Raw genomic sequence first — 22,600 nt, forward strand, 5'->3', positions numbered from 1 at the left:
TCCTTCTCGACCCCCTCCCCTCCGGTCTCCAACAAACAACCTAGGTTGTACATCGCAATGCCGTTCCTGCCCTTCGATATTGCAAGCTCATAAAGCTCCATTGCGCGTACCGCATCGGCTTCTACCCCTTCTGCGCCCTCCTCCACCATCAGTCCTAGCTTGTTCATCGCCCCGACATCATCATGCTCCTCAATCTTGCGTTCCAGAAGAGTCTTTTCTAAAATGTTAACAGTACACACGTCGTACTCGGTCACCTCACTGTCCGTGAAGAGCAACTGCTTTCGACGGATAGCCACTCCTTGCCCTCGTTCCGCTCCAATTATTTCTTCAAAACTACGACAAAGACAATCCAACTGATCCAATCTCAGTGATCTTGCTATCAACCTTCGCATCCATACGAGGCAGCTTCGTACATCCTCAGGTATACTCAGATCTACTGCGCATTTCAGAAAATCCAGAACCACATCCACGACATAGTTGTCAAAAGCCGATTTCTCCACAAGCTCCTGCAATAATGAAAACAACGCTTCAAACTCTCTTCCACCACCCTTGACCCCGCAACTCCCCGTTCTGCTCACAAAAACACTGTGGAAAAAAGCTAGCACCAATTCTCCAGCTCGTCGCCTGTTCGTCAATATCATGTGTTCTGTCATCTCCTCACTCGAGTCGGTGAGGAGCTTCACGCATCTCTGCAACGCGTTCATATCACCATGCTCCAGTGCAGCAACCTTCAACAGAAAAATGTCTCTTCGGACCTGGCCCAACTCTTCCCCAATAACGTTTTCGCCTTTTGCTGGCAGGTTCTTCGCAAACTCTTCATCTTCATATGCTCCAGCCCTGACTGAGCTCAAGCAACCTGGCGACTTATCATCCAGTGCTTCTCCTACTATCAAACATCCGTCTTGTAAGGCCTCGCGGTCATTGTCTTCGTACACCGTGAAGCTTCTCTCCCCGACGGCTTGGGTGTGGGATGTCGTAATGTTTTTCTTTGTAACAACGAGATCACCGTGTCGCATGCTCACTTCAAATTTCGCAAGAACTTTGTCCCCTTCTAGCTCAAATCTGCATTGCTGGCTTCGAAACGGTTCCCATCCCGACCACATCTCAACCTCTGTCCCCGTTTTGTGTGCTCTTGGCTTTACACTCACGATGCCTGACGTCATATTCCGGTGCCCAGCATGCAAGTCTGGCGAACACATACCATGATTCTTCTGCCATCGCCTCAATCCCTCCATACGTCCCAACGCTGCCTCCCGCCACCATCCCCACTCAAACCGCTCATCTCGCGATGTCGCCCCCCGGCACAACCGTACTCTCACTTTGCATCCTCTATCGCCCGCTCCACCTCTATTGCTCCAATCGTCATCGTCGCCCACTTGTACCTGAAGCCTCATTCTCTGAGGCCCACAAATCGGCACTATCACAAACATTTCTTCGCTCCGTTTCTTCCTCTCTTCTTCCGCATCCCCACCTCTTTGCTCATTCCCGAATGATACTGACACACTATCTCGATTTTCCGAGATTGCCACCCCCCCTGCCTCGCTTGACCGCACATCCGTGTCACTGATTTCCTCGCTCGCTTCTTCTGTATTCATCACAACCAGCGACGGAAAACTGACCATGCAAAGCGCCACCGCTACCATACTGCTCGGGCTCCCTTCCATTCCCGATACCCTTTCCCTCAAAACACATTGCAACTCCCACACTACACGACACTGCACCGCCCGATCCCTCAGTACTGCATTCCCTTCTCTCTGCCGCAGGGTACGTGACACATCATTCGATACACGCCCAACCTCCGTCCACCCCGATATCAACTCCCCCGCTTGAAACATCAAAGGCCTCCACGCCCCACTCTGCGAGTCCGTGTTCGCTTTCACCCACCTTCCCAGTCTCGTACGCACGCTCTCCAGCGAATATCCCATAAACGTCAATGTCTGCTCCAACTGCTCAAACTCTTGACCCACGACTCCAAACTGGAATGCTTGCATCGCTTCTTCAATTCGAACATGTCTCATGAAGAGGCTGCTCCCCCTCTTTTCCATCCCTCCCATCTCCACGCCTTCTACGCTCACCACAGTCTCTTGGTCATGTTCGACTTGACCCAGACAACGTCCTAGCCATTCTTCGTCTTTACTCACCAGGAATTGCATTTGCACTCCCGCCATAAGCGCTAACCAGCAGTCGACAAGCTCCCCGACCTTGGTCACCAGTCTATTCTCCTTGGATACTTCATGAAAGTATCGTTCTGGCATCGGAAATCCGCATATGCTAGCACTCCTTCTTTCCGCTGCATCCACTCCTGAAGTTCTGTTGCCCATACCCAGCTGTGCTCGCATATTTTCAATCGCTAAATCGTCATGCTCCAGTTTCTCATACTCCTCAGATCTACGAGAATCTCTGCTCGCACTTCCGTTGCCAATCTGTTCTTCTCCTATGTACAGCAAAATCGCAAGCCACTCCACTCTCTCGATGTCCAACTCTTCCACTTGTTCTTCAAACTCCACCGGAATTCCACTAATGAATCGATTTAGTTTTCTCTCATAGGCCTTGTACCCCTTTCCAGGCCGCAAGACCGCATTCCTCTGCACTGCATCGAACGGCATTCCACGTCCACTCGTCATCGCTCGTCGCAACAAGCCCTCTTTTGACAAAAGCGACTTGCCTTCACCCAGCGGCAAACAACTCCCCAGCCACAATTGTATTCCGGCCGTCGCCAGCACGCGCCCAGCCAGGTGTTCTCGTCGTCTTTCGTACCGCTCCAAGTTATTTATCGCCCCATCCTCATCATCGACTTCCGGCGCAACGGTGAACTCCGTTATCCACTTGTTCAACCCCTGCGCCGCAAACGCCACGCACCATCGCAGCCACACATCCTCTGGCTCGTGCGGTACCTGGACAAAGCAGGGTATAGACCCATTCCCAAGCCATTTCTGCACTATTCCATACACATACCGAAATGGTATCGAGAGCGCCTGTAACAGAAGCACGATGCGTTGACGAAACACGTTTCTTCTCTTTGGATCTATTCTAAACTCAATCTTGTCAAACACTATGTAGCACCGAGCATTCCCATGGGACACACGGTTCTCAATCAGTTCATCGCTCACCCATAGTTCATCTACAATTTCAGCCACAGAATGCACTTTTTCCTTGTCGTCGGTATTTCCGGGCTCCTGCGTAGTACCGATATTCGTGGTTTCCTGTTCTCTTTCTTCGCCATTCTGGGTTTGCTTCTTCCCATCATAGCCAGTACGGGCGCCCGTGTTGAGCTCATATTCAATCCCAAGGGCCCGCAACGACTTAATGCTCTTGACAGCCCACTTGACAAATAGCTGCAACTGCCACAGTCCCCATAACGTCCGCACAACGTGCAGCAACGCAAACAGCATAGCGACCAGCGCAGTGAACATCTCCTTTTGATCGACATTGGATTGCACGACCATGTAAAACAGTATGTAGATTGCCGGGACTAGCGCGAGAACAAGGTTGACGTAGCCGGCGATACGAACGTCACGTACCCTGCGCCATTTGGCAGAGATAAAGTCAAAGGTGGTGAGAGCAGTCCACGGGAGGAAGGCGGCGGTGTAGGCCAACAGGACGATGATGGTGTTGTCAGCGAGATGGTCGAAGGCCATATTGGCAAAGAAAGCGAGGTGTGCGAGTGACTTGGAAAGAATCTAGGAGGTTTTGATGTGAAAGTCTGGGTGTGTTTACTTGCAGAGACGAGAGCTCACTGTAATGACTCGTCTTTGTCAATCGTGTACCGTGAAGTGAAGGGATACTTGCGAGAAATAACACGGTCAAGGTGGGGTAGATGGGATTTACGGGAGCGACTGCTGGCTGTGGAGAGAGAAGGAAGGCTCTGGAGGAAATCGTCAGTGTAGGCAAGGAAGGGGACGTTCGTAGATGCGCCGAAGCCCCAACAAGTAACGTGTGGTCCAAAGATGAAATAGTTCATAATAAGTGACGATGCGAGGAATTGTTGCGTTGTCCTGGTCGAAAACAAGCATTGCAGCAACTCTCTCGAGTCCAGAGCGTGGGAACGGGCTGGCGTATCACGCCGCACAGGAGAGTCTGCCGGGAGGCAAACACGGAGGGGGGGGGCTCGTGGGAGTAGATAAGTGTGGGTTGTCCACCGGCCTCGAGTGCGGATATTCTAGTACAGTGCCTCCTACGATATAGTGCTATAGCGTGACATACCTCTAGCTATGGCACTATTGGGGGGATGGCACTATACAAAGTAGGCTCAAATACATATATTTGGGGACAAAGCACACTGCTAACACAAACACAACAAAGCCTGTATTAGCGCTGTATTACAGCGCAAGGATCTGGGCATCTGGAACTCTAGTGTATTCCTGGATGCACCCAATCATCTACACCTGTACATCCAAGCTGACATCAACAGGTCCTCTGAAACTGCGCTTGCGTCGCTCAAAGGGCCCATGCCTTGTATTTTGACCAGTGATTTACGGAACACAGTTCAGAGGGGTTTGTGGTTGTGGATTCCTCGAAGTTTCTTAATGCGAGGAAATTTCTTATTGGAGAATTTCTTCTCTTTCTTTTATCAAGGAATCACTGTACTGCATATTTTTGATATTTTTGGATATTATTAATGTATATGACAACAGTAACACGTGTACAGTAGTGCGTTTCGTCATCGCCTCGATGGCCTTCTCCTTTAGCTGGAGAGGAAGACAGGGGAAAAGGAGGACGGAGCGGGACGGCAGAGTTGCGCGCGAGTCTCCGACACCAGTGGCGAACGTCGACTCGATGTTAATCGAAAACACCCACCTGTACGCTAGCGATACTCTGTTTCCATTAAAGGCAGAGTAGCCGACTTTCCTTACCCCCTTACCCGAATCCATCGGTCGCACAGTTTAGCCCACCCCTCAGTCGGCCTCCAACAGCTCCGTCTGCATGACTCCGTGGCTCACCGCTTGCCGTATCGCCATCGCCGTCTCGCCGCCGACAGGGCGCGCGAGTCACGTGCTGCGATCCGCATACCGGGGCGCGGCCGCTGCTGCGCGTGGCGCTGCGCGACGCAGCAGAATATCGCCCGCGCGCAAGCAGTGCTGCGACGCGCCGCCCACTCGCCGGGCCTGGACGTGGCGCGGCTCCACAAGCTCGTGCGGCCCGTGCGGCTCACGGATCTGCTGCTGAGCGAGAGCAAGCGGTACAACCTCACGGCGATCCGCACGCGCGATGCCGTGGGCTTAAGCACGTTGTGGACGCGCTGAGCCTGCTACCGGCGCTGGACGCGGAGGCCGCGGCCGCTGCAACCGGGCTGCGCGTCGTTGATGTCGGCGCGGGCGCGGGGTTCCCGGGGTCGTCCTGGCCATCGCGAGGCCGCAGTAGGACGTCACGCTGCTCGAGGCCGCGCGTAAGAAGACGCGCTTCCACGACATCGTGGAGCGCGAGCTGGCCCTGCGCAACGTCACGTCGGTGTGGGGGAGGGCAGAGGAGGTTGGGCAGAGTAAGATGCATCGGGGGCGGTATGACGCGGTTGTGGCACGGTCGTTGGCTGAAACGCGCGTTGCTGCGAACTGTGCGTGCCGCTGGCAAAGGTGGGGGGCGCGTTATTCGCGCAGAAGAGCGTGGGCGCGGGCTCTGAGGAGATCGCCGCTGCGAAAGAGGCCATCAGAAGGCTGGGCGGGAAGTTGGAAGGTGTGCGCGAGGCGTGGCCGTGGGAGTGGATGCAGGTACAGGGGGAACAGGCGGAAGGTTGACGGAAGGAACAAGTGTATTGTGGCCGTAAGAAAAGTGGAGGCAACGCCACGGGCGTTTCCGAGGTTGCCGGGGGAGCCGAATAAGACGCCGTTGTAAGACCGCGAATGGGGTTTGCGAGGAGAGAAAGGCGTCGGGAGAACGGAGAGAGGAAAGATGTTGGTTGGGAGCTATGGCAGGGAATAGGAGCGCGTGTTGGGTGAAAAGCACATCGAGCATTGCAAGGGGCGCACATGGATGTCTTGCGAAAAGAAGAGCGCAAGCGCGTTGCGAAAGGCGCAGTTCGCTATGGCAATGTGACATACGAAGTAAGAAGTTGCAGAGCGGCCCCGATCGAGAGTTGTGACGGCATTGAGAATCGGTTTATCTCGAGACATTGTTTCGCTGCCGTTCCCCTCCTCCTTCGTGCCCCTCCTTCGTGCCAAGCAGCGGCCTGCCAAGTTTCTGCCATCCGACAACGTCCTTCCCTCTCCCTTTATGGAACGTCGGCGTCGTCACTCGATCCAATGAAGAACACCGTCTCTGCAAGGGACATCGGTTACCATGTGACAGATAAGCACTGGGTAAAAGGGAAAGTGTCCTGGCCGGCACAGGTAATACAAGCGGCCCCCAGTAACACACCGACCACGATAGGCTGTCCGATTACAGCCAGCAGCGAGACGGATAAGTAGGAGCGAGAGTAAAGACGACGAAGAAAAGAGGTTTTGTGAGTTTCTTGTTTCAACAGTGGCAGCTGCAACTCTGCTGGAACACGTGTCACACGTTTCCGCAGAAAACAATCCTCGCTGTACTCTCACTGCATCCTCGCTGTTACTGTAATTCATAAGGGGTGCAAGTAACATTCCGCCACGCCCTTGTTCCCGCTACGTACTCTCTCTCACATCTCCCGCCTCCCGTCCGCCTCCCGCGCCGCCTCGCCACCCCCACCAGCACCTGCACCTGCACCCTCTCCACGAGCGCCCTCGTCCGCCGCACCAGCCGCTCGTTCTCGCGCTCCACCCCTCGCATCCACGTTGTCTTCCGCGCCTCCCGCAACTTTCTCCTCTCGCGGTTCTGCCTCGCGCTCGGCCGGTTCCGCGCCGAACTCGCCCTCCGCACCGCCACGCGCGCCGCTTTCCCCGCCGTCGCCGCCTTATTCACGCACGCCACTGCCCCTTCGCCTTTGCCCGCCTGACCCGCCGCCGCCGGCCCAGCCCGTGTCCCACCATCAGAGCCCTCCCCGCCGCCCTCGCCCACCGCCGTGTCCCACTCGACAATTGAAAGGACATCGCTGTCTCTCAGCAGTCTTGTGCGCTTTTGCCTTTTGTGCTCACGACCTGCTCGTAAAAGGGGGCAAAGAGCCGAGGGGATTGTGCACGTCGATCAACGCGCTAGTATCGGTGGGTGTAGGGCCTGAACGAATGATGAGACAGGTGGGGGGAAGGGGGGGATTAGTGCTTCCAGGCTGCGCGCGAGAGGTGTGCCCTCTTTGACGGTTTGTACATTAACGGTACCGGTACAGTATGTGCACCAATAAAGGAGGCACAGGCAGGGAGCTACGAGCAGAACGATACAGTACGTGGCTGTCGAGGGGTGGCTATCGTCCGCGGCTCACTCGCCCTTGTCATAAAGTCGTGCACACATTCATCAAGTTGCGTCGCGGGGGCGACCCCCCGGGGGCAATAATCTCAGTTGCCCCGAGATTAGAGATATTTGTGATTTTCGGAGTCCTCCAATGGAGGTTATTACGCCACCGCAATTCTGCAACTAAAATGCAAAGAAACCGAAACTGGAATTACAGTATTGCAGAATTCTGCAACTCAGCGTCACCAAGGTTGGGAGGGAGGTTGGGAGGGAGGTTGGGAGGGAGGTTGGAGTCGGGGATGGTGATTGCGGTTGCGTTTGGCCCCGCGGGTGGAGGGGGCACATGCGGAAGATAGTGCGAGGTTGGGGGCGCAAGGCTGTTGGCGGTCTATCTAGGAGCGGGGCTGTGAGGACTTGAGAAGGTCCTCGTAGACGAGGCGCGTGTAGGGTAGCACGCGCGTGAGGGCGCGGGTGTCAGGAGCAGCCAGGTAAGGGCGGGGGTGGCGCGGGGGGCTGGGAAGCGGAGGAAGGGGTTGGAGGCGGACGAGTGGGTTCGGTAAGCAGGGAGGAGAAGGGGAATGCGGTGGGGAGTGTGGGCGGTGTCGTACTTTAACTTTAAGGAAGGGGCATTGGGAGTGTGTAGGGGGCTAAGGGGCGGAAGCCGTCAGCGTGTTTTCTTGCGCTGTTTGAACGACTCCATCATAAGCTTGAATGTTTCAAGCTTCAGGTTGTTGGCCTCTTCTCGTTCCTTGCGCCGCTCTTCTCTATCCCTCTCCCGCTGTTCTAGGTCTTTCGCAAAGCGCCGCTCTTCGCACTCTATGCCCGCCTCGTCGCTTTACAAGGACAAACCTCTGGAGTGGAGGTGTCTGGGCTGGGAGGGGCTTTGGTCGCCATGGCACAGTTGAGAGTGCGAAGATGGTGCGGGCATCCGCGGCTCTTAAGGGTGAGTTAGAAGGCGGTAGCATCCACGGCTTGGCCGCCCTGGCCTTGTCCGCCTGCTTCCCGCCCCATCCTGGCCTTCGTCGACCGCGCCCGCCGCACCGGCACCGCCGCTGTCATCCCCTGCACCCAGGGCATCTTGCGCAGCGTCACTGCCGCCCTCGCTTGCGTTATGATCACGGACGGCCTCCCGCTGGACGACGCCATGTGCGTCATGCACCTGTGACGCCCCATCGCCGCCCCCAACGACGATTCTACGCCCTGCTGCGCCGCCTCGAGCGCGGCCTCCGCCACAGCCCCCCGGCTGACGCCCTCGTCCTCGTCCGCCGGCACGCCCCCGCACACCATAAGTTCTCTGCTCACTACCCTCGCTTCGCCGCCTTTCATCGGCTGCTGCTGCTGCTCGAAGTGTATGGCACAAACATGGGCACCAGAGACTCTTGGCCATCATCGGCCGATTCCCCACCCCCCTCCTTTACCCCCTACCCTTCTATTCAACTAACTCACATCCTCCCATCCCCCATCCCCCATATACCGAATCCCTTGTCTCACATCCCCACGGCACTCCCGCCGGCCCGCCCGTCCGCGTCGCGCTTCAGACGGCGGAGGGAGGTGGACGGTTGGGAAAACACAGTGGTCAGGCCTTCATGTTTAGGCCCTACAGTTTTGAAAGGTGGCAGAGTTTACAACAGTTTCCGGCAGAGCAGTCGCCCTCGTACAGTTTATCCCGCTTTGCTTGCGACTTCGTCTGCCGTTTACACTGTCTTCCGCTTGCGCTTTGCCCTGCCACCCCTAAATCCCCTTCACACAAACTCGTAATACTCCCGGGTTAGAGCATCCCCACCGGCATGAGCAAAGAGTTGAAAGGTAAAATTTTAGCTTTTACACCTGGTGAATCCGCTCCACCGAGGAGTCAAAAGCTAAAATTATTTAGCCCGGGGGTATTTCCAGGGTGCAAATCGGTCGGTTTCACACCTCGAAAATAGCCCAGAGCCAAAAATTCCATGACACAAGTGCGAAGCAGTTATTGGTTTTCTGGTGGCGGGAATCTGCTCGTATAGTACTTCCCGTTCTCCTACATGTTTCGCTCGCGTCGCTCGCGTATTGCCGCGCCTCCCCCTCCAACCTGCGCCTCTCCTTCTGCATCGATCGCAAGGTACATGCGATCTTGCCCAACCACCACCCTGTTTATGCGCTCCCTTTCGCACACCGCTCTCCCAGGTGCAGAACATGCTCCCACCAACCCACCCAATCATTGCCTATTCCATCTCGAGCCTCGTTCCCATCACAATAATGGCCGGTGCAGACCAGCCGAAATCCAGAGGATTTAACTGTTCCTCCAATGAAGACTGCTCCATTTGAGTGCGTTTCTGCATTTAGCTCTGGCAACACCGGTGGAGTGTGTTGATGTCGGAGCTAAAATGCCAAATGTGAACAAATGCACCTGGGCATGCGCACCAGTATTTGAATGACAAGTGTTGAAAATATTTAGCTCTTTGCTCATTTATTCTCCGACCGGTGGGGATGCTCTTACAGTATTGGAGTGGTAGCGTAAATTAAATTAACTCAAATTAAAAATCTATGAACCAAAACGTTGCAGAATTCTGCAATGTATCATACTTCTTTCTTTACAGTACCTTTCCAGAATAGTTGCGGAATTCCGCCAGGCGTAAATTACCCCAGGGGTAATATCGTACACCACATGTTGGGTAGGGACCGGGGAGTTGTGTGCTGTCCCCCCGGCCGCCTGCGAGGCAGCCTCCAGCACCTTTTTATTTCTCACGGCGCGCGCTTCCAGAAACGCCCACCATCAAATCTAAAAAATCATAAAATCTAGCACATCTAAAATTTTGTAATCTTTTGCTAATTTCTCCACTCACACGCCTCCAGTCCTAAACCGGTGTTCCGCGCTGGGGGCTGCTTTTGCTCATCAGGGCGGTGCCGTTCGTAAGTCTGCTGGAGCAATGACCAAGTTGCGAGCAGAAGCGCCGCAGAGCGCAGAAGACAACTCCATGAGAGCCGTCGGGCTGAACCGACCCGCGGGTCGTGAGCAAGATAGTGGCGGTGACGCCATGTTCAAGCTAGCCAACGAAATGAGGGACGGAGGCGACCAAGTTGAGAAGGATGCAACGGAAGCTGTGAAGCTGTACGAGCGCGCGATTGAGGAGCACGATCATGTCGGGGCGATGGTGGGCCTCGGCAACCTCTTAGCAGAAGGCGCAGAAGGCGTCGGGATCAACGCAGAGCGCGCCATGGGGTTGTATGAACGCGCGATTGAGGAGCACCATGATTCCGACGCCATGGTCAAACTGGGCAACCTGCTCGTAGATGGAGCGGAGGGAATCCAGACGGACGCAGTACGCGCTGGCGAGTTATATGAAAAGGCGATCGACAAAAATGAAAGCGTCCGCGCGATGGTCGCTCTCGGAGTCCTGCTGAATGACGGCGCGGAGGGAGTCGAGAAGAACGTCCTTCGGGCTGTCGAGCTGTACAAGCGCGCGATTGAGAAATGTCAAGATTGCCGCGCTAGGTGCAACCTAGCATTTGTATTAAGTGAGGGAGGGGGCGGGGTTGCACAGAATTCAGCGGGGGCTGTGCAGCTGTATGAGGACTTAGTCGAAGAGCACGATTATGTCGATGCGATGGTCGACCTGGGTATCCTGCTGGAGAACGGGGCGGAGGGAGTGGAGAGAAATGTGGGTCGTGCTGTAGAGCTCTACGAGCGTGCGATCGAGAAAGGCAATGACTGCGACGCTATGCACAATCTTGCACTCCTGATGCATGAAGGAGGGGACGGAGTGGCACGGAATTCAGCGAGGGCTGTGGAGCTGTACGAGGACTTAATCAACGAGCACGATAATGTCGATGCGATGGTCAACCTCGGAGTCCTGCTGAAGAACGGGGCAGAGGGAGTGGAGAGAAATGTGGGTCGTGCTGTAGAGCTCTACGAGCGTGCGATCGAGAAAGGCAACGACGGCAACGCTATGCGCAATCTTGCACTCCTGATGAAGGAAGGAGGGGACGGAGTGGCACGGAATTCAGCGAGGGCTGTGGAGCTGTACGAGGACTTAGTCAACGAGCACGATGATGTCTATGCGATGGTCAACCTCGGAGTCCTGCTGAAGAACGGGGCGGAGGGAGTGGAGAAGAACGTGCTTCGGGCTGTCGAGCTGTACAAGCGCGCGATTGAGAAATGTCAAGATCCCTACGCAAAGTTCCAACTAGCAGTTGTATTGAGTGAGGGAGGGGACGGAGTTGCACGGAATTCAGCGAGGGCTGTGGAGCTGTACGAGGACTTAATCAACGAGCACGGCCATGTCAATTCGATGAACAACCTCGGAGTCCTGCTGGAGAACGGGGCGGAGGGAGTGGAGAGAAATGTGGGTCGTGCTGTGGAGCTCTACGAGCGTGCGATCGAGGAATGTCAAGATCCCTACGCAAAGTTCCAACTAGCAGTTGTATTGAGTGAGGGAGGGGGCGGAGTTGCACGGAATTCAGCGAGGGCTGTGGAGCTGTACGAGGACTTAATCAACGAGCACGATGATGTCTATGCGATGGTCAACCTCGGAGTCCTGCTGAAGAACGGGGCGGAGGGTGTGGAGAGAAATGTGGGTCGTGCTGTGGAGCTCTACGAGCGTGCGATCGAGGAATGTCAAGATCCCTACGCAAAGTTCCACCTAGCAGTTGTATTGAGTGAGGGAGGGGGCGGAGTTGCACGGAATTCAGCGAGGGCTGTGGAGCTGTACGAGGACTTAATCAACGAGCACGGCCATGTCAATTCGATGAACAACCTCGGAGTCCTGCTGGAGAACGGGGCGGAGGGAGTGGAGAAGAACGTGCTTCGGGCTGTCGAGCTGTACAAGCGCGCGATTGAGAAATGTCAAGATCCCTACGCAAAGTTCCAACTAGCAGTTGTATTGAGTGAGGGAGGGGACGGAGTTGCACGGAATTCAGCGAGGGCTGTGGAGCTGTACGAGGACTTAATCAACGAGCACGGCCATGTCAATTCGATGAACAACCTCGGAGTCCTGCTGGAGAACGGGGCGGAGGGAGTGGAGAGAAATGTGGGTCGTGCTGTGGAGCTCTACGAGCGTGCGATCGAGGAATGTCAAGATCCCTACGCAAAGTTCCAACTAGCAGTTGTATTGAGTGAGGGAGGGGGCGGAGTTGCACGGAATTCAGCGAGGGCTGTGGAGCTGTACGAGGACTTAATCAACGAGCACGATGATGTCTATGCGATGGTCAACCTCGGAGTCCTGCTGAAGAACGGGGCGGAGGGTGTGGAGAGAAATGTGGGTCGTGCTGTGGAGCTCTACGAGCGTGCGATCGAGAGAGGCAATGACGGCGACGCTATGCACAATCTTGCACTCCTGATGAAGGAAGGAGGGGACGGAGTGGCACGGAATTCAGCGAGGGCTGTGGAGCTGTACGAGGACTTAATCAACGAGCACGATGATGTCATGGCAATGAACAACCTCGGAGTCCTGCTGAAGAACGGGGCGGAGGGTGTGGAGAGAAATGTGGGTCGTGCTGTTGATCTCTACAAGCGTGCGATCGAGAAAGGCGATGACAGCAAGGCGATGCACAACCTGGCATCGCTCATGATGGCTGGAGGGGACGAGGTTGTGCAGGATGTAACTCGGGCTGCAAAGTTGTTTCAGGGAGCGATTGAAGTGCACGATGATGTCAGGTCGATGGTGGGTCTAGGCTGGCTACTATCCAATGGCCCGGGAGGGGTGGATACGGACATGGTTCGGGCTGTAGAATTGTACGAGCGGGCCATCGAAAAAGGGCAGAATGTCGAAGCTATGCGCTACCTGGGGAGCCTATTGCGGGACGGAGGGGACGGGGTGCGGCGGGACGCGGCGCGGGCTGTGAAGCTATTTGAGCGGGCGGTTGAAGAGCACGGTGATGTCGAGGCGATGGTGGCGCTCGGCGACATGCTAGTGCGAGGCACGGACGGGGTGCGGAGCAACGCGGGTCGCGCGGCGCGGTTGTACGAGCGCGCGATCGAGACGCGGCAAGATCGGGATGCTATGTTGAGCATGGCAGTCCTGCTGAGGGACGGGGGGAACGGGGTTGCGAGGGATGCCACGCGGGCCTCGAGGCTGTTCCAGGACGCCATGGCGGGGCGCAATGAAGACGAAGTGGTGGAGCTTCTCGGGAAACTGGTGCGGGAGGGAGTCAAGCTGAGTCGGGCGTAACTGGGGGACACGGAACACGAACCACTGGGACTCTTGCGCCATGGCTGCTTCGAAAGTGTTGTATGAAGTCACGCAGCAACACTGGCGCGTTAGTCGACGCACACGACCCACGCTGCTTCCCCTCTTACGTACACCAGCCCGGTTCATTCCCCTTTCTCATAAACAGGTCTTGTGTCTTGTCTTGTCGTCAAAGCTCCATTTCGTTCCTCAACAACCGGTCACCCCCTCAAAAAAACTCGTTACGAAACCCTTGGCTAAACTTGATGTCCACCAGCCCGTCCCGTCATGGTCTACCGCACACACGTTGTGCCCTCGCGTGGTCTCAGCCTTGGGGCGCACTTCCGGCAGCTCGACATTGCGAAACATCTCGCCCCCAACCTTGCGGAGGATAAAATCCGGTACACAAAACGTCGCCTCCACGACGTCGCACAAGCTCACAAGGGACGAACTCATCGTTTTTCACGACCTCCGCGGAAAAGCCCATGCTGTTCGTGCCGCTCGGTAACCCATAATGTTCTGATAAAATGTACAAAGTGTACCCCTTGTTCATCAGCATTATTTGCTGATGCGTATTTGCGAGAGGGTTAGGAGCTGCAATGCCCTACCTTGTCCAACTTATACCAACGTTAGTGGACATGGCGAAACAGCTAGATAGATACAGTCTGCCCATGTGCACCGCGCATGGTGACTTTGCAAGACGAAACATAGGATTCAAAGAATATGATGGTAAAAAGCAAAAACATGTTACTCCTCGACTGGTAGTTCGGGGCCATCTCACACCCATTTTCCGGCATTGAAGAAGGAAACATTGAGTGTGGGGAGTCGGTCGACGTATATTTCAGCTCGTGGGATGAGTATGGAATGCATATTCCTAAAAGAGGCACGAGAAGTGTACAAGTTGTCGAAAAGAATGGGACATTTGTTGAAGTTGCGGGGAGCGATGGCGTGCGTTCGAAAAGCAACAGTACATAATATGTTTGGACATTCAGTGAATGCTGTATACTGTGGTAACTGTGTCATGGCGATTAAAAGACAAGTTGAAGAGCGTCAACCATGGAAGGTGCAAGACTGAGGGTGAACTATCCCCTCAGATGAAAAATTCGTATTGAAATGGACGTGCTTAGAAGCGAGAATTGTCAGCTGTAACCACAGTGAAACATCGTAGTCGTCCATCTGAGCACGGTCGCGAGGGGAGAGACTGAATGAATGCATTTCTTGGCGACAAGACACATGACCTGTTTAGAAGAAAGGGTAAAGAACGGGCTCATATGAGGACAACGGTCCAATAGGCACAAGAGTAAGTAGGTCGACTGGCCCTCGTATTTGTACATGGTGGACACTTTTTCCTCTTGCTTGAGACTGTCCGCGTCTATTATCGTGAACTCTCCGTCCTCCGGCTCGCACCGGCCTCTTACCCAAAAACGAGCTCTTTATCATTTGTGACACTACGAAGTAGAGGGAAGTTTACTGTGTGTCTGGCAGTAGTGTACAGCGACGCAGCGGCAAGGCCGTTCGGACTTCGACCTGCAGCCTCGAGCCACAGCACTGCACGTTTTCGCACGAGCGCCCTGGGAGGGCCCTGGACAGAAAACCAGGCGAAAAGTTTTACAAAACATTACAGTATTACATCAAAAAATTCCCAATGTCCCTCCCGCCGCTGCCCACTGTTGGGCGTGAGCGAAGGGGACGGTTTTGTGGCGCGGCGGTGAATACCGAGCCCCACTTTTCATCGCCGCCTTCCATTTTTGAGCAGGCCATGCTGCTTTCGAGCAGCATGCCTGATTCACTCGCTATCTTAGGGCTCACAGGCCCGACTTCGTAAGCCACCAGTGTCACAGCATGTCGCACAGAGCGACAAAGGGCCTATGAAGAAAAGAAAACGCTGGCAAACCAATTGCTCGCTGCGGACATCACTCTGCATGCAGGTATCATTGTGCTGAAAGACCAACAAATTCACGGAAAGTCGTCGCAGGACATTCGATCGCTCCAAAGTGAATTCGGAGCGCTTTCCAGCTTCATATCAACATCGCCCGGTGCGCACGTAGGAGCTGCAGTACTGCAGGATGCCTGTTTCCGGAAGATTATGGTTAGCAGGGTATTAACCGAGGTGCCCGTAGGGCTTGGTGCCTATGCACGTCCATTGGGTTTGTCAGGTCTTTTTGCAGCTCAATGAGCACTTATATGAAGCTAGCGAGCCTCTCGATTTCACGTTGGAGCAACCCCATGTGCTGCAACGGGTTTCCGTTTTTTGATTGTCTTTCAGCTCTGTGATGTCAGTCTGCACAGTCGTAGTCGCAGCGAGAATTTTGTTTTCTTTTCTTGGAAGGAGAAGTGTCACGGGCCTGGGAAGCGTACTTTCGCGTAAGATGAGGAGCCGAAAAACATTTTGCGGAGAGATGCCAGTGTATGGGTACTCGTCTCTGGGTTCCACAGTGCATGTAACTCTAGATGTTCTGAAGTCCAGTGTGGAGAGCGTTAGCGAGAATGGCGTTTGTGTTCGCTTTGAAAGGTTCAATGATTTCTAAAAAAGTAGCAACAATAAGCGAGCGCAGGCCGCGACAATGGCGGTATAAGGTTGAGCACGATCGTTCCCGCCCTCGACGTTTGTAGAGTGCCGGGCCTGCGCCTCACTGCGCGTGTGCATTTTTGTTCGCTATAAGAAGACTTTGGCTGTCGCGATGCAGGCGCCACCCCCGGTTTGTCACGAGAATGCTCAGCCCAATGCTATCGCACGCTCAAGGTTGCTGCAATTATCACACCAGGGGGATTTCAAAGGGCTAGGGATATGAGAGGCGATAGCACTATACGCACGAGCGCAGTGGTTGGCATGCAGCTGGGAGCTCGTGTTGCAGCCATTTGTTTCCCGTCGCAGCCCACTTAACGCCAGCGTCCGCAATGCGCGAAACAGTCACAGGTGTTGGAAAGGTCGACTGGGCAATTGGATTTGAAGGCGGCACATCTGAGCGCCATGTGTACAGCTGTCAATTCTACCTAGTGTGTACCCTTCCCAGTGGTGTAAATATGGGCACTTTGTACGCGAATTACTCCCAAATAAAGAAAGTTTGGCCGTATGATGTTCTGACGCAACCAATAAAAAGATAAGCGTCTTGCGAAGCCAGAGGCATGAAAACCAAGAGGAACGACCAGTAAATGGCTGAGAAACGTTTACATCAGTGACTAACTTCCGAAAGGGGAGCTCAAATCGCCCCGGGCAAATTTTGGGCACCTGAGATTTGCAACCGGAAGGCTCGTGTGCACGCCGTTAATGAACGTCTTTTAGAATTGCTCGAGCAACTGAGTGCCCCCGGGCATGTCTGCTCGTCCTCCAGTGCTTTTCAGAGACTTCGGGGAGCTGTGTGGCAATCTACAGCGCGGAGTTCGCCGGAGAGAAGGCGTTCGCAGCTTCCTCGGTGATCGACGCGGAGGCTACAGCCGCCAGTGCAATGCCTGCACGCATCTGCAGCTTGCGGAGTGCCTTCGCACGCCTCTCTTCCGCACGCAGCTGTTTTGCCTCTGCGACATCTCGGCGCCTCTGCAGAGCGGCAGCTTTGCGGTGATCCTTCGCTGCGGCCTCGGCGATCTTGGCTGCCTCAGCCTCCTTGCGCCGCTTGAGCAGATCGGCTGTTGTGAGCCAGTCCGCGGGCGCCCCACTGTCAAACGCAGGCCTCTTGTGACCATTCTCACCTCTCGGGATAGGTTTCGGAGCGGAGATACGGTTCATGAGGATATTGTTCACAGTGTTGGTGTTTGCCAGCATAGTTTGAATGCGCTGAATCTTGACGGCACTGGCCACATCCTCGGCCATAAATGCTGCAATCTTAAACTCTGTCTCAGCATCAGGTTGACGTTGCAGTACATCAACTGCGAGACCAACGCCGCTCGAAGGTCTTTCATTGCGTGAAGAGCCCGCACCGCTCGAAGGACCAGCAGCTGTCTCAGAGGAGAGGAGCAGCTGCTCCACTGATGTCCTGAACCGATCAGCGAAGTGGCGTTGAAACGGGAACAGGCCGCACGTGAGAAAAGATGAGCGCACGTCCGACTCCGAAATCGCTTGATGAGCGAATACAGCGCACGCCAAGCTGAAATTGACAGACCGCGCGTCTATGATACATACCTCTGCGAATCTGTCTCGGAGGATCCTCAGAGACGTTTTGAACCTCTTATTCACCATCTGATCACATGGCTGGAGGAAGTGCGATGTATTGGCTGGAGACTGGACGATCTCACATCCAACTTCTTCACAAAGCTCCAGCCACTTGTAGCCGTTCCGAGAGCCGTGGCCGTCTAGCGTGAGTAGATAAATGTCATTTACACCAGCGAAATTGCGCACGAAGTTATCCAGATGCTTGATGAAGGCTGGGAGAATAGCCTTTTCCATCGAGCCGTTCTCAGTGACCTTGATAGTGGCGTCGTCCGGCATCCATTCAGGTTTAGTAAACATGTGGCAGTCCGAATCGGCCTCGAGAAACACCTGATCCAGAGGATCCAGCCACTTTTGCATGATCTTCTTCCCAGAAATGATGAAGAACGGAGGGGCCACGAGGCCGTCTGCAGAAACCGCGATGACGGCAGTAATGTGCTGGCCACCGCCGTTCAGCGTGGAGGCGAGTAACCCCCCGTGGTGCGTGTTCGAAGGACCAAAGACCTTAATGCGCTCTCCAAAACTGACTGTGACAGACGTCTCATCAGTGTTCCAGATGCGCCGGCCCTCTTGGAGAATACCAGGATGCTTGCGCTCGACGCTCTCAAGAATAGAAAAGAAAGGCTCGACGTGATTGACGCGCTCTCCCTTTAACTTTACTGCCTCTTTATTCTCCGAGTTCCTGAATGTGAGATCCCGATTGCGCGCACGGAAGGCTCTAATGGAGTCATTGATTGGGTGGTTGTCTGCCCACGTCCTCTCACGTCCGTCGTTCGCGACTTGCGCCATAACCTCACGCAGATGCTTGTAACCGACGGCAAATCCCTTCTTCGCACTAAACTTGAGCCGCTCAACTATCATGCGTTCCTCTTTGGTTGTCAAAACAGTAGGAGATCCAGCTCTCTTCGACGTGTCAAGGTTACACTGCGACGCCAGCTCTTCCCACCTTTCCTCCTTCATCATTTTTTTCAGCATGTAGACAGAGCCCTTGGACAAACCCGTCATGCTCCCAATGACTCTCTGCGTCTTTTCTGCCTTGAGGTGCTCCACCGCATGCTTCTTGGCAATCACACGTTTCTCATGCCCCGTGGCCGCCAACAGTAGGGTGCGCGTCTGCCTGCGCATCGAGGGTGGCATTGAGTCTTGCCTGGAGAGAAGTCTGGATCGAAGAGATTGTTTGGAGAGACTGCTCGGACTGTAGTGGTAGTCAGTCTCGGATCAAGATCGCCTCTATAGAACCGTGCAAGAGCTTTCAGCAGACCGGACAGCACCTGCGAAAGCGCGCCCGCGCTTTCCCGTCAACGCTTTCCCGCGCGCATGCACTTCGCTTTGCACTCTGACAAAGCGCGCGAAGCGTATTGGTGTTTGCCCAAAATTAACCCTCTGCCCATATTTACACCACTGGGAAGGGTAGCTGTCAATTCTACCTAGTGTGTCTATCCGACTAAGCATTATCATAACATACGGTCATATCTCAAATTATTATTCTTTTCAACTTTGATGTACTGTACACGGTTTCTATTTTTCTTTAGTAGAATCCACTATTGGCTCGTTTTAAAATTTTCTCAAGTTAGTGATGAATCGTAATCCTCATGGGGCGGTCTTTACTCGTCGTCGCCGTCGCGTCTCCTAAATACTGTTGTCTACAGGGACAGACTGTGATACGGACAGTCTGTCCTTGCGGTCCGTCAGTTAGAACCGAATAGAAAAACCCCATCGCAGAATTGTCTAGACGAAAACTCTCTGTTGTTTCTATGCTACTGGTGTATATTGAGCTTAAAGAAAAATGCTTACTGTCAGCCGACTTTTTCTTTTGAACATCTTTCACAAATGTCTATCGGACCGTTAGTCCTCATATGAGGACAAAACTTATTTTGTTTTTTCTAGGCAACAAAAGTCGCGATTTCACTTCTGTTTTTTGAAACCAGAAGGCCATAACCACTGGTAAAGCATTTGCCTGTCGATTCAAGCGAAAACCAACTCGACGCACAAAAAGTTGTTCAAAAGGGAAGTCGGCATGCAGTATGCATTTTTCTTTAAGCTAATTTTATACCAGTAGCATAGAAACAATGCGTCGGGGGTTTTCTATTCGGTTCTAACTTTAGAAAAAAAATTCTACCAAAGAAAAATAGAAACCGTAGACATCAAAGTTGAAATGAAATAAAATTCCGAGATTTCTATGTTATGATAACGCTTAGTCGGATAGACACTCTAGTGATGAATGATCTCTGGCCCTTTTTCGAAAACACTGATGCAACACGGCAAAAGTGCTGCCAGAGTAAGTTACTGTAATTCTTTTTGGGGTACTGTACAGCCATGCACTAACTGTAACTTTGGACTGTGTATTCATGCAGTGCAGAGGCTCCCCTCTTCCCAGAGCAACACATGAACATAAACATAGAGCTCATATTATCCGGCGCACGACTTAGGTGCCTTGCGAGGGCAACCTCAACCAGTCTCAATACGAGACTACTACCTTTCTTTGAATTTGGAGGTCACGAATGGACTTCAAAGAGAGTAGTGCGTGGGTGCCAATTGATTGAGAGAACGGCAGAACAGTACAGTTTTACGCAATCTCCGGACAGGGACGAAAATTGCTCGGTTGTAGAGCTGCTTTGAACGAAAGTTCGGGATTCAGGGAGCCTTGCTGGAACTGCGGGAAAAAAGTACTGTACAAAGTTTGGAGGTATGTATTGGATCATGTATTCGAACTAACATCCAAAGTGTATAGAGAAAAGCCCCATTTCACGAGGACAAGGAGCAGTCTGACTGTGAGAGGAACAGCCGTGCGCCAGCAAAATGTGGAGATGAGCCGGTAACGATTTGGAGTTTATCGAAAGAGGAATTTGGAGGAATCTCTGTCGATGTGGCGATTGTGGACGTCTGAGAGGGGAAGGATACTAAGGATATTGGAATACAGTTGGCACTCAGGTGCATTATTTAGGTAGACCGGCCTCTTACTCCAAACGAGCTCTTTATCATTTGTGGCATTAGCTAGTATCGTATGTGTCCGGCAGTACAGCGACGCGGCGGCAAGGCCGTTCGGACTTTGACCCGCAGCCTCTCGAGTCACAGCACCACTGCACGTCTTCGCACGAGCGCCCTGGAAGGGCCCAGGACGGAAAACCAGGCGAAAAGTTTTACAAAAATTACAGTAATACATCAAAAATTTCCCAATGTCATGTGCGCATCCTTGTGTGTCTATCCGCTATCATACCATAAACAATTATGTTAGAACCGAATAGAAGGCCCTCAACGCAATGTTTCTATGTTCTGGTGTATATTGAGCTTAAAGAAAAATGCTTGCTGTTGTCTGCTGACATCAGTAGACTTTTTCTTTTGAACACCTTATATGCATCAACGACTTGGCTTTCACTAGTGTCGATAGACACTAGTGAAAGCCAAGTCGTTGATCATTTGACCTCATATAAGTGACCGCATATGAGGTCAAACGGCCTCAATTGAGGTCACTTGTCGGCTAGACACTAGTGTCTATCGAACCGTTAGTCCTCACATGAGGACACAACTTATTTTATTTTTCTAGACAACCCGACGCGGGATTTCACTTCTGTTTTTTGAAACCGGAAGGCCATAACCACAGATAAAGCATTTGGTTGTCGATTCTAGCGAATACCAACTCGACGCACAAAAAGCTGTTCAAAAGGGAAGTCGGCATACAGTACGCATTTTTCTTTAAACTAATTTTATACCAGTAGCATAGAAACAATGCGATGGGGTTTTTTATTCGGTTCTAACTTTAGAAAAAATTTAAAACAAGTAATTCCACCAAAGAAAAATAGAAACCGTAGACATCAAAGTTGAAATGAAATAAAATTCCGAGATTTCTATGTTATGATAACGCTTACCGTAGTCGGGTAGACACTCTACAGTAGTGATGATTGATCTCTGGCCCTTTTCGAAAACACTGTCACTATTACAGCAAAAGTGCTGCTAGAGTAGGTTACTGTAATTTTTCGGGTACACCCGGGGACGGTATTTAGTGTCACTGATACCTTTTCCGTGATGGAAATATCGACCCCTAAACATATATTAATGTCAGTGATACTATTTCCGTACTTACACTATTTCAGTGAAAACGGTATTACTGTCACTGATATTGTCAAACGTAACAATGAATAGTGTAAGTTAGATCCCATTAGAGCCTACAGCATTTCTTTTCGTCCTACCAAAACCTCACATGCCTGCCTCTAATCACAAGTCCTGACGCTGGCCCCCCCTCCTCTTTCCTTATCGCAGATGCCCCTTGTTACAACTCTGCATCGCCCAACCTTTTCCTATACACCAGACCAAAGACCGACCAGTTGACCTGTTCTTGGTACAAAACGCTTTTCAGTAATGAATGCCTGCGTATCTCCACTCCCGCGCACAAATTAGTGCTCCCGAAACGAACCGAACGAATCGCATACCACTACCATCCCTCCGGACCGGCAGTGAGATGGGTCCGGCTCAAAGGAAGGATTGTTCTATGTCTGGATTGATCCGTCGTCGTCCCGGGCTCTGACATGTATTAGTGTCAGTGACACTATTTACGTGGTGACACTAATTTAGCGCTGACACTAAATACCGTCCCCGGTGTACTGTACAGCCATGACTAACTTTAACTTTGGACTGTGTACATATTCATGCAGTGCAGAGGCTCACCTCTCCCCAGAGCAAACATGAAGCTCATATTATCCGGCGCACGACTTAGGTGCCTTGCGAGGGCAATCTCACCTCAACCAGTCTCAATACGAGACTACAGTACCACCTTTCTTTGAATTTGGAGGTCACGAATAGACTTCAAAGAGAGTAGTGCGCCAATTGATTGAGCGAACGGCAGAACAGTACAGTTTTACGCAATCTCCGGACAGGGACGAAAATTGCTTGGTTGTAGAGCTGCTTTGAATGAAAGTTCGGGATTCAGGGAGCCTTGCTGGAACTGGGAAAAAAGTACAAAGTTTGGAGGCATGTGGTGGATCACGCATTCGAGCTAACATCCAAGGTGTGTACTACACACTCTGGA

The 22,600-nt window shown here is 53.0% G+C and overlaps 5 protein-coding genes across 5 annotated transcripts; 2 read left to right on the forward strand and 3 right to left on the reverse strand.

The window, feature by feature from the left end:
• Window positions 1-4,541: 4,541 nt before the first annotated feature.
• CHC_T00002710001 (hypothetical protein) lies at window positions 4,542-4,871 on the reverse strand. The gene has a single exon (XM_005713776.1). It carries the CDS (start codon window positions 4,869-4,871, stop codon window positions 4,542-4,544), a length of 330 nt encoding a protein of 109 aa, XP_005713833.1.
• A 569-nt stretch (window positions 4,872-5,440) lies between these two features.
• On the reverse strand, window positions 5,441-5,965 carry CHC_T00002711001 (hypothetical protein). The gene has a single exon (XM_005713777.1). The coding sequence runs from the start codon at window positions 5,963-5,965 to the stop codon at window positions 5,441-5,443; it is 525 nt and encodes a 174-aa protein (XP_005713834.1).
• A 259-nt stretch (window positions 5,966-6,224) lies between these two features.
• Window positions 6,225-6,554, reverse strand: CHC_T00002712001 (hypothetical protein). The gene has a single exon (XM_005713778.1). The coding sequence runs from the start codon at window positions 6,552-6,554 to the stop codon at window positions 6,225-6,227; it is 330 nt and encodes a 109-aa protein (XP_005713835.1).
• Window positions 6,555-12,698: 6,144 nt separating this feature from the next.
• On the forward strand, window positions 12,699-13,436 carry CHC_T00008542001 (Sel1-repeat containing protein). Its single transcript, XM_005713779.1, has one exon. The coding sequence runs from the start codon at window positions 12,699-12,701 to the stop codon at window positions 13,434-13,436; it is 738 nt and encodes a 245-aa protein (XP_005713836.1).
• A 40-nt stretch (window positions 13,437-13,476) lies between these two features.
• Window positions 13,477-13,941, forward strand: CHC_T00002713001 (hypothetical protein). The gene has a single exon (XM_005713780.1). The coding sequence runs from the start codon at window positions 13,477-13,479 to the stop codon at window positions 13,939-13,941; it is 465 nt and encodes a 154-aa protein (XP_005713837.1).
• The last annotated feature ends 8,659 nt before the right edge of the window (window positions 13,942-22,600 follow it).

Source organism: Chondrus crispus, genomic scaffold, assembly GCF_000350225.1.
Source record: "Chondrus crispus Stackhouse genomic scaffold, scaffold_152, whole genome shotgun sequence".
Taxonomy (NCBI): Eukaryota; Rhodophyta; class Florideophyceae; order Gigartinales; family Gigartinaceae; genus Chondrus; species Chondrus crispus.

Coding starts and splice junctions, on each gene's coding strand:
- CHC_T00002710001 (XM_005713776.1), bottom strand. CDS start 4,871: ATGGATTCGGGTAAGGGGGTAAGGAAAGTCGGCTACTCTGCCTTTAAT.
- CHC_T00002711001 (XM_005713777.1), bottom strand. CDS start 5,965: ATGTGCGCCCCTTGCAATGCTCGATGTGCTTTTCACCCAACACGCGCT.
- CHC_T00002712001 (XM_005713778.1), bottom strand. CDS start 6,554: ATGAATTACAGTAACAGCGAGGATGCAGTGAGAGTACAGCGAGGATTG.
- CHC_T00008542001 (XM_005713779.1), top strand. CDS start 12,699: ATGAACAACCTCGGAGTCCTGCTGAAGAACGGGGCGGAGGGTGTGGAG.
- CHC_T00002713001 (XM_005713780.1), top strand. CDS start 13,477: ATGGCTGCTTCGAAAGTGTTGTATGAAGTCACGCAGCAACACTGGCGC.